Source organism: Pseudochaenichthys georgianus, chromosome 5 (genome assembly GCF_902827115.2).
Source record: "Pseudochaenichthys georgianus chromosome 5, fPseGeo1.2, whole genome shotgun sequence".
NCBI lineage: Eukaryota > Metazoa > Chordata > Actinopteri > Perciformes > Channichthyidae > Pseudochaenichthys > Pseudochaenichthys georgianus.
Window position 1 is genome coordinate 24571057 of NC_047507.1, and position 11097 is coordinate 24582153.

Sequence of the window (11097 nt, forward strand, 5' to 3'; positions counted from 1 at the left end):
TTACAGAGGGCATCTTGAGAGCAATCAGTGATGAGGTTACCTCTGTTCAGTCAGAAACCATAAATGCTTTTCTGAGCGGAGGATCCTCCAACGATCACTCTGTCACCTGCTGCAAGTCCTCAGGTTGCAGGTTATGCAAGAGGAGGTCGGCAATCGTGGAAGTGCAATCCCTCCTTACGCAACACAAGATAGTGAAAACCACAAAACATTCAGATGCAAGGAGTAAAGATGACAAATCTAGCAGTTCTCATACAAGAAAAGTCCAGGAAAATACGCTGGAGTGGTGGATCTGCTTTCGTAAAATGAAGGAGAAGAAGATCCATCCGGTTTCTGACAAACAAGGAGACACGGAGGTCAGAGTGTCACCAAATAAACTGTCATCTGAACACAAACTCTCCTCGTCTCCTGGAGCCTCATCTAACATCTGCTCCACCCCTCTGGAGCTGTTTGATTATGAAGAAGAGGATGAGGATGACACATCAACGGACACCGGAAGCAACCCATCTCCAAACTGGATTGACTTTTTTCGAATAGATTCCGAGGAGGAGGAGGAGGAGGAGGAGGAGGAGGAGGAGGAGGAGGAGGAGGAGGACGAGGACGGCGGCGGCGGCGTCGAGGAGGACGACGACGTCGAGGAGGACGAGGAGGAGGACGAGGAGGAGGACGAGGAGGTTTTCATTGTCCCAGAAAACCGAGAAAGGTTACTTCTGTTACAAACTCAGACCATGAAGAGAAGCTTGATTTGTCCTCATTCTGTTGATTCTGGCTCTGGGAACAAAGATGTCATGGCTGCCAGGAAGCGCAAGGATACATTCATCTGGGTAATGAAATTGATCAGACTAGTTTGAAAGAAAACACAAGACTGTATTAAACAAGATGAGAGAAAACATAGCTAAGTTACATAGAATAAAAAAGCGTAACTAAAAGGCATTTACTGTACTTTTCCTACACGAGTACACATTTGAAAGATAAATGAATTACACTTGATAAAGCCATTTTGTGTATGAAATGACTGGAATTGAGGTTTTCTTTTGTAGATATTACTATTATGTTTTCTGTTTTTGAGGATCTGAGGTTGTGAAATTAGAGTTGGCTTCTTTTCCAGACCTCTCGTGTCGTCTCTATGCTGAACTGTACAGGTTTATTGTTTTAAAACTGTTTACTTATGTTGTTTTTACATTTTAATCACAGGTTCAGAAAGCTTCAGCTTGGGATCAGCCTGTCCGGACCGAAAGGCCGTGTCCGCTGAGAAAGATGTTCTGCTGCTGTTCCCTCAATGAGTGACCTCTCCACCAACTGAAAGCTCTTCTCTTTCTTCTGCCTTAACTGTTCTCTAACTACAGACACAAGACTACTGCAACTACAAAGAGACCAAAACAACAACAAAGAGACACAAACAACAAGTTTATTCCCTCTCTTCCCTACCCTTCTTTCTATCTCGATACAAATAAATAAAGATATAACTGAAAGTTAGTGTAGTGTTTCTGTATTGTCAATGGTAAATGAGGTCCTTTTCTGGTAGTATGTTGCATTTGTAACATTGTTGAGAATCTATTTCGTGGGTTATCCTGCATCATATCACTGATCTTCACAGATTTTAGTTCATTTTAAACACTAAGGGTTTAATTTAAGGAGAAAAAAGGTCACATCATATAATATATCGTTTTTAACACATTGTAATGTAGTTTATTGTTGTACAGGGCATTATACTATAACCATGACAAAGGGGTGACATCACTAAGTTCTATGTCACATCGAAGCCAGTGGTCTCCTTTTAGAATAACATGTATTCAAGAGGGAACTCCTTAACATTGTTCCAACTAAGGGCTTTCCTCACATTTTGTGCTGCAAAATCACGGAACGAGCTTCCAAAGATCATGTAGGCTCCTTAACTCTTTAAAATAAAGATTGATAAGTTATTCTAAAAAATAGTATTATGTCCAACTATAAAGCAAGCATTTACAAGTATTTCACATTTTGTGATTGAGATTTTTAGATAGTAAGTTATTATGTTATTCATATTTGGTTGAAAATCATTTTTTCAAGATTTCACTTTCAAAACTGACGAGATAAATGAGGTGCTCAAACTGTTTGGGAGTGTGACAATATTTAACATGACGCTTTAATATGCTGTGAGTGACGCAACTGAAGCTGAGCAGAGCTTCTCAGCTTCAGTAGTGCTCAGCTGTCCCAAGCAGTCACACACACACACACACACACACACGCACGCACGCACGCACGCACGCACGCACGCACGCACGCACGCACACACACACACACACACACACACACACACACACACACACACACACACACACACACACACAGGGCTGGGTTGGGTTGGGCTGGGTTTGCCTGCTGGCATTACTCATCCAATCTCCCACCTGTTGGAGTCTCATTTGGAAAGTTGAGCATGCAGAGGACTGATCAGCAACGCTACAAAAAGTCAGCGAAAGTCTGAAGCTTCAGGGATCCCTATCTTAGGAACCATCTCACTTTTAGAAGAAGTGGAATTCCAGTTTCACGGTCAGTTGTATGAATGATCTACCCTCTTTTAACCCATTACTAACACTCTCTGTTTAGTGTTGGGTCGTTTCTTGTTTATGAATTGTAACATGAAAAGGACCAAAGCTTCACTTGGGGTGGCTAACATTCCTTGATATCAATTGGAGCAACCTTTTTCTGATTTTTAAATTACCTTTATCTCAGGATTTCATTTATTTAGGAGAAAAACCTAAATTAATACATTTGTAAAGTTTGGATCATCATTTTTTCCTAAGTTCAGGACATATGGAAAACCTGATCACAATATTTTTTTACAGAGCCTTCATGAAAAAAGTGCCTTGTCATAAGGTTACAACCAAAGAGATTAAGAACAACGGCCAAGCCCAGGGAGCAGGAACGCTAAATGCTCAAAATTCCTCCAAATGGCTTGTTTTTCACAAACTGTTTGCAGTTATTGTGCTCACTTTTTTACTCATTGTACATTTTATCTCTTTTAAGACAACTTTTATTGTTATGCAAAAAATATAAAAATATCTATAAAATATATTATTGGTTGTCGGTTTAGTTATCAAGAGAAGGGGTCCATTGGTAAGGAACCACATGTAGAGCAACCAGAGAAGGGGGAAACCCTCTGGATGTGTTTGCCATACATTTTATAAAAGGCCATGAGAAAGGCTCATGAGTTTAACAGAACTCACTGTTCACTGCATCTGATAATAGACTGCTGTTCACTGATGAGTCATGACAGAAGCAATGCTAATCAGAGGAGAAGGTCTCTGAATTCAAGTAAAAAAAACAAACAAGAAATGTTAATCTTCTTTTCACCAGAGGTTCCTGGATGGTTATTTATTGTAAGTCAAGCTGAAATAAGTTGCTTTCCTATGTGATATGATGACTTACAAGGATTTTAGAGGACACTGTTTGAGGGAATCCCTCTACAGAAACAGAAGTGATGCTCTGTGTTTTGTTGACAGTGCCATCTGCTGGTCCGCACTCTGAATATCTGGAGGAACTAAACTTCAACTGACCAAACGCCACCATGGCTAACTGCGACTTGTAAGTTGTGCATATGTGAATGTAAAATGAAAATATTTGTAAAGTAAGAATTTTTACAAGTTTTTAGGCCAGCATCCCTATGTGTGGTCTCTTTATAATCCTGAGTAACATTACATCTCATATGTAGTGGTACACCAACACAAAACATAAATTACACTTAAGAAACCCTAAAAATCACCCAAGAAAACCCCCCAGAATGTGACTTCTGAGGCATTCACTGACTCAGTCAGACCACCGTGAAATATAAACCACATATTTGTCTTTTGCGTTTCAACATGTGCTTCTCTGTGTGACATTTGCTACCCGATGATGACAGGATGGATGACAAGAACTCTGTGGATATTCATGACGACCCCCCTGCCCCCGATAATGTAATGAAAGAGGAGGACAACACGGTGAGACATCCTATATCCTCAACATACCATGTGGTACACACACATCAAGGGGCTGTATACCATTTATACACGCCAAGCAACTGCACACAAATGTTACATTGCATTGGGAAATATTAATGTTGGATGTCAACATTGAAGCTTAGGCTATATCCAAATCAATGGTTGAATACATTTAAGTTACCAAAAACTAATTTCAGTTTTATTGTATATCTAGTTTTAGTGGTATGACATAGACATAGTTTTGGACTTGCTTGCTTAGAGTTTTAGATGAACAACTTTTTGCAAATCTATAACGTTTTTTAGTCCAAAACATCACTTTTTTGAATCTGTTATGTTTATTTATTGGATTTCATACAGCCTCATGTCTTGTTATCACACCTGATACATTATGTTGGGACAGATATCACGTCCCCTGTCTTTCTGCTCTCTTGATTTGTGAAATATTGCCACGGTGGGTTTGTATAAGTCGACTCTAAGCTGAGATGTACTGAGACAATGTGGGAGGTTTGTTTAGGATTGATGTCAGCTAAATAGAGTTGCAGAGTGATGGCGCTGTAATGTGTGAACTGTCCCGGGTATTATCAGTTATTCTAGTGTAAATCCGCAACCGGCGGCCACAGGACGCCTCTAATCCTGCCAGAGATGGAGAGTCAGAGCCAGTGCAGCCTGACAGGCGTCCCTCTGAGTGTGTATTTAGGAGTAGGTAGCAATGTGGAGCTTTGTATCATTCAGTCGGGAATTCTGTCTTGCTCCGGTGTGTGAGCGCTATTTTGAGATCTAAGTCTCTCCCATCTGTGTGTGTGTGTGTGTGTGTGTGTGTGTGTGTGTGTGTGTGTGTGTGTGTGTGTGTGTGTGTGTGTGTGTGTGTGTGTGTGTGTGTGTGTGTGTATGTGTGTGTGTGTGTGTGTGTGTGTGTGTGTGTGTGTGTGTTATTAGTCACAGCTCTGACTCTGGCTGATATGATACAGTTTGTGAGAACAGACACCAGACAGACTATATGACTCAGTCCGCAGGGTGCTTCAGTATTAATAGCATCATTCTTAGTTATCAATCTGCTAGGCTGTGGGTGGTGCAGGCTACTAAGACTGATAAATAAGTAAAAAGGCAAATATAGGACAGTAATAAACAATTCAATGAAATCCTTAAACTGAATCATTTATGAACAATTCATCTTTGCTTGATTGAAGACACAGACAAATTGCCCGAAGGCTTTTTGACATTCTCCATTGCTGGCTGCTGTTACACTCAATTGAAGTGCATTGTGTTTTCCGGCAGTTTTATATTGAACATTTATGACCCATATTAATCTGCTATTGTACCCCTTTCATCACTCAGGTTTATTTCATATATGATGAGGAAGTAGAGGTGGAAGAAAAAGAGGAACTTCCTGTAGAACCAGTGAGACCAGTCAACGACAGCCCTCACAAGTTTAAGGACCATTACTGCAAGAAGCCAAAGTTCTGTGACGTCTGCGCTCGCATGATAGTTTGTACGTCCACCTCTTTTCCTTTCTTGCATGACAAAAAAAGTGGACCTTAGTGCCTCTTGTTCTTCCCTGATGTCATTTCGCCTGATTTTGTTTCTCTCCTCAGTAAACAACAAGTTTGCATTGCGATGTAAGAACTGCAAAACCAACATCCACCACCAGTGTCAGTCCTATGTGGAGTACCAGAAGTGTTTTGGCAAAATTGTGAGTTTATGGAGTAATATAGGCGTTAACAAAAAAATGCACTGCAGAGAATTGACCTTCAGATAAACAGTGTACATGCTCCTCTCCTCTTCCAGCCTCCAGGATTCAGGAGAGCGTACAGTTCTCCTCTGTACAGCACTCAGCAGAATGCCACCGTCTCACAGCTGCTGCCCTTTTGTGAGTCCAACGTGTGTACATTTCATAAAGCTAAATGGACCATTTTGCTTTGCTTAATCTTATTTAGTAAATATGCTTCAACATGTAGAAGTATTTCGCGGACAGATGATGCAAGAGCACAAACATTTTTGATCAATCTTTTCATTTTGACCTCCTAATCTTTAGTATTTAGTCATGTATTTGAATTATGACACCATCATCAGATACCATAAGAGTGGCTGTGCTTTACAAAATGCATGATTACCACAGCTCTACCCTGCTCAAACTTTGCTAAGGTGTTAGAAGTATCATTCCAAAGTCACAAATAAGATTGCTGGGATAACAAAGCATGAACAGCCCTTCTTTAAGTCCACCACTGCAGTCACATTACAGTTGATTCTACTTAAATATACTTTGTTAGAACTGCATACTCATCTGGATTTGTGTTTTCTCTTAATGTGAATGGATCAATGACGTTTGATGCGCAGCACAGTCAAACCGCACCGACCCAGTGTTTGAGACGCTGCGTATCGGTGTGATCATGGCCAACAAGGAGCGTAAAAAAGGGTCAGATGAGAAGAAGAATGTGAGTGTAAATGCACAAACAGCATTATACTTGTATTGCACCTTTTCATTGATGTCAAAGTGCTTTACTCAATGTTTAACATATTCTCTACAGTACAACAAGTACATCTATGAATTTGCTATGCTACTTTTATTTGAAAGATGGGAGTACTTTGTCGACCATTGTGTACTGTGTGAACTACTTCACTACACTTTGATGTATGGGTATCCCTGGTGTGTTACAGTATATTTGTTATAATGTCTTGTGTAACATTTATCTTAAATTGTTTAGATGATGATGGAGGAGGATGATGAGTCCCAGCCAAAACAGGAGGGTGAAGAAGGGGAAGAAGGTGAGTGAGAACAGAAAAGTTATCAACATTGGAAAGGGGTGTTTGGAAGGAATTTTTTTTGTGTTAAATACATCAAATAAAATAAAAACTTTCATTATTTGTTTGCCTTCAGTTTGTGTTTTTGGGAGTTTCTTCAATGCTAATGTTTAACCACGACAAACTGTAAATAACATTAAAAAGTATTAACAATGATTACATTTGGAATGATTTGGTTTTTTGTCTCGTTTTTATTCTTGTGATGTACCAGCAAACACAGAAGGAGACAAGGCTGCAGTAGATAACAAGGTATGAACATGTGACAATGAAAACAACAACAATTATGTAAATGAAACAAACTAAGATACTTTCTTAAGGCAGCACTTTATGTGTTTTTGTTGATCAGAGTAAAAAGTTCAATGCAGGGAAGATGGGCGTGTTCAGTACGGCTCACTACTACATGGCTCTGTACCGCTTCAAAGCCATAGAGAAGGATGATCTGGACGTTCAGTAAGCCCCCCCCCAGCAACAACTCGCTTAATCTCTCTCTTGTGTGTCTGCAAAGCTCTTCGTTTATACTATTTCCCGGACTGTCTCACTGCCAGCAAACATACTGTTTTGTGTGTCTCTTCTATATTTGAATATTTAATATCCTGTGTGTTCCCAAGTGCTGGTGACCGCATCACAGTGCTAGATGACTCCAATGAGGAATGGTGGAAGGTGAGTCCTAGATTAGTTTTCTCATATTCCTCTGGGTATTGTTTTTTTTTTTACTTTACAGAAACTTCTCAATCGCTTTATGGTCAGTTAGGTAGATTTTGTTCATTCTCCAGGACTTCGTTTTTGGAGAAAGAAGAGTTATTGTGGATTGAGGTTTGAAAAGAGTAAAGCGTTCAACTGTGATACATAGATCTGCAGCTTTGCAAGATGGCAATCTGTTCCTAAGTTTTGACCTTTTATACATAAAAATGATACTTTAAAAAAAGTTCCAAGTCAAAACATACATTTATAATTTACAGTTTCTAGGCTTCAGCCTCACTTTTATTTCCCTCATTCTGGTCTCTATGGTTAAATAGGCTTTTTCTTTGAATGAACATCATTCAAAGTAGGCCGCACCATATAGTGTCTATCTACCCCTGATTAGATAGCTATTGCACTTACAGTCCTGACATTGGTCTTTGCTTTCAGGTCACTCAGGTTTCAAAGCTACAATGAGCAATATGTTCATGAACAGTACATTGGAAACTGGGGCTGCACCACTTCACTGTAAAAGCTTTCATCCACCAGGGGAAGATCAGAGAGAGAACCGGCTTCTTCCCGGCCAACTACATCATCCGAGTGCGAGCAGGAGAGGGGGTCTACACTGTCACTCGCTCCTTTGTCGGCAACAAGGAGAGGGGCCAAATCACTCTGAAGAAAGACCAGGTTAACACACACACACACACACACACACACACACACACACACACACACACACACACACACACACACACACACACACACACACACACACACACACACACACACACACACACACACACACACACACACACACACACACACACACACACACACACACACACACACACACACACACACACACACACACACACACACACACACACACACACACACACACACACACACACATACACACACGCATGATTATATAACCTAACCATATGCGTCCTAAAAATAAAGCTAATCCCAGTATCCCTAAACTGAACACACTAAAATAAAGATTCAAGAGCTTGAACTATGTTGTGTATATCTATATGTTGTTTGAGGACAGTTTATCCTCTTAAGTACACTAACAAACACACAGTGTTTACATTACACACAAGTACACCGACACATTAATGCGGCCTAAAGTACTGTGTGACTAGTTCTCAGATCAATTCTCTATAGATATTTTGCTTAATTAAGTCAAAGTAAATCCACTGTTATGCATACACTGGAGACATTTCAAGCCTTACTAATTAATAAACACAAGGATCCAAAGGAAGAAGGCAAAAATAACAAACACAGTAATTATGCAGTTCTCCACACAAGGGTTTTCAAAAGTGAATTAAAAAAAACATAATGACTTCCAGTTCAATTAATTCAACATGGTCTAGATATTCAGTTAAATACAGACATCGTGTGTTAATGGATATGTGATGGATATAAAAGCATGAATACACACACACACACACACACACACACACACACACACACACACACACACACACACACACACACACACACACACACACACACACACACACACACACACACACACACACACACACACACACACACACACACACACACACACACACACACACACACACACACACACACACACACACACACACACACACACACACACACACACACACACACACACACACACACACACACACACACATGCATGCAGATGTCAAGCATATGCCCTGAGACAGATGTTGACTGCTTAATGTTTGGTCACTGACATCTGAAACAGTGTGGAACTTCGCAGCTGTTTTAATGTAAATCTTGTAGTAAATTATCTGCACATTAACTTTAAATTCTTGTTCTTCTGGTGAAAACTTGGAAACTAGTGAGCATTAGGCCCGATGCATTGCTATCTGCAAAAATGGCCTGTGAGCTGTCCATACATAATTGCTTTAACAGATCTGTGCTAAAGTGCACGCCCTTCAAAATCTGTCTTCACATTTGTCTCCAACTGCAGCTTAAGCAAAAGTAGCTTAAAGCAAAACTCCATACGTAAATCAATTTGGGTCAAATCCTTTTTTATTATCGGTCTGTCAGATTGTACAAATCACTTTACTTTTTGCCATGCACTGACATACTGTAGTTACCCTAAAATGGCTCCAAACATGTTCTGCTTTCACATTTCTGTTCTTAATTGCCATTTGTTGAATGTGATCTGCATTTATAAATATGTCATTTCACACTGAACTGTTGAATTACAGATACATTTCTGCCTAAAATGGTTGTGTCAATAGATCTGTTTTTGATTTGTAGCGCAAAAAATCCCACACATTAAGCCCAGACTTGTGAAAGATACTTAAGAAATGTCCAAGTCTAAGTGTGTGTGTGTGTGTGTGTGTGTGTGTGTGTGTGTGTGTGTGTGTGTGTGTGTGTGTGTGTGAGTGTGTGTGTGTGTGTGTGTGTGTGTGTGTGTGTGTGTTTGTGTATTCTCAGATTGTAGTAAAGAAAGGGGAGGAGGTAAACGGCTACCTGAAGGTCAGCACAGGACGGAAGCTCGGCTTCTTCCCCTCCAACCTGCTGCAGGAGATCTGAGGAGGAGACAGGCGTCAGCTTTCATCTCAGTTTCTTCACCGGCTTTGGCTGCTACAGTTTTCTTCTAACGCAACACTCTCGACTTGAATTTTGGTTCAAAACACTTTTTTTTCTTATGTCTAAACGCACAACCTTACAAGGCAACTCTGCACAATACAATTCCGATGAATTTACTCAGAGTGCGAGAAGCCATGTGTTAAAAAGGGAGATACATAACAAAGTGAAAGTGTAAAGGTTTAGTCTACAAACATGTAGGCCTAAGTGTTTTACCTCTTTCAACCTGTGTGCAGCACACAGGTCACTTTCAGTCATTTTGTTATAAGGCTTATTTTGTATTTCAGATATATTCTGACAATGTCACTGAAAGTGAATTTTTATATTCCAGGACTTGCTTTATCAAGGAGCTCTTGTTTTTAAGTTTTTTTTGTATTGCACTTTTTGTTAACTATGCTGTGTATTAAGCATGCTTTTGTGATTATTATAAAAGGAGGAGGTTGTCGAAGATCTTTCTGTGAACACCATCATTGAGTCATTGAGCCTTTCCTTGAAGAATATGAGGCTTGGATTATTTTGTTGGGCTGCTGTTCCTTTTTCACAGCTATTTCAACAATAATATTTTACACACTATTGTATGTAAACTGATCATGTATTACTGGTTCTAAACCAGTTCTGAACACTAGAGACACACATTTGTAGGCACATTTAACATGCTGTTAGCATGGACAGGACAGCAAGTATTCTCCCAATCCCCATCAATGGGATGTAATGCCAAATGCACTGCACTCAGTTACCTGTAGCTTTTATACAATTTTAAATATGTGACATTTTATCAAACTTATCACCTCACATGTGCATTTAAATGTAGGTATCATCATGACAGTAGTGAAAAACAAAACCTTTTCAGATTAACATTAAATGTGTTTGATTACAGACATATACAGACTTTGGACAGAGTGTGTGTGTGTGTTCGTGCATAAGTGTGTATGTTTAAAGGAAGTGTCAAAGATTTCTGAGTAACTGAAAATAATTTGGTGAATATGTGCTGTATTTCTGAGCCATTATTGTTTTTGGAGTCATTCATAGTGGATGGGAGAAAGCTTTTAGTTTATCTATC

The 11097-nt window shown here is 39.7% G+C and overlaps 1 protein-coding gene and 1 long non-coding RNA gene across 2 annotated transcripts; both read left to right on the forward strand.

The window, feature by feature from the left end:
• Nucleotides 1-601: 601 nt before the first annotated feature.
• Nucleotides 602-1473, forward strand: LOC117446148 (uncharacterized). Its single transcript, XR_004552115.1, has 2 exons — nt 602-821; nt 1192-1473. It is a non-coding gene; the product is annotated as an uncharacterized lncRNA (long non-coding RNA).
• A 912-nt stretch (nt 1474-2385) lies between these two features.
• Nucleotides 2386-10801, forward strand: LOC117447033 (SH3 and cysteine-rich domain-containing protein 3-like). Its single transcript, XM_034083613.2, has 13 exons — nt 2386-2526; nt 3480-3561; nt 3878-3956; nt 5292-5445; nt 5549-5646; nt 5742-5823; nt 6291-6388; nt 6659-6719; nt 6967-7004; nt 7102-7205; nt 7364-7415; nt 7983-8120; nt 9885-10801. Exons 2-13 carry the CDS (start codon nt 3545-3547, stop codon nt 9981-9983), a joined length of 1020 nt encoding a protein of 339 aa, XP_033939504.1. The 5' UTR covers nt 2386-2526; nt 3480-3544; the 3' UTR covers nt 9984-10801.
• Nucleotides 10802-11097: the final 296 nt, after the last annotated feature.

Coding starts and splice junctions, on each gene's coding strand:
- LOC117447033 (XM_034083613.2), top strand. Junction 5,446..5,548: donor CTGCGCTCGCATGATAGTTT/GTACGTCCACCT, acceptor TTCTCTCCTCAG/TAAACAACAAGTTTGCATTG. Junction 6,389..6,658: donor GGTCAGATGAGAAGAAGAAT/GTGAGTGTAAAT, acceptor TAAATTGTTTAG/ATGATGATGGAGGAGGATGA.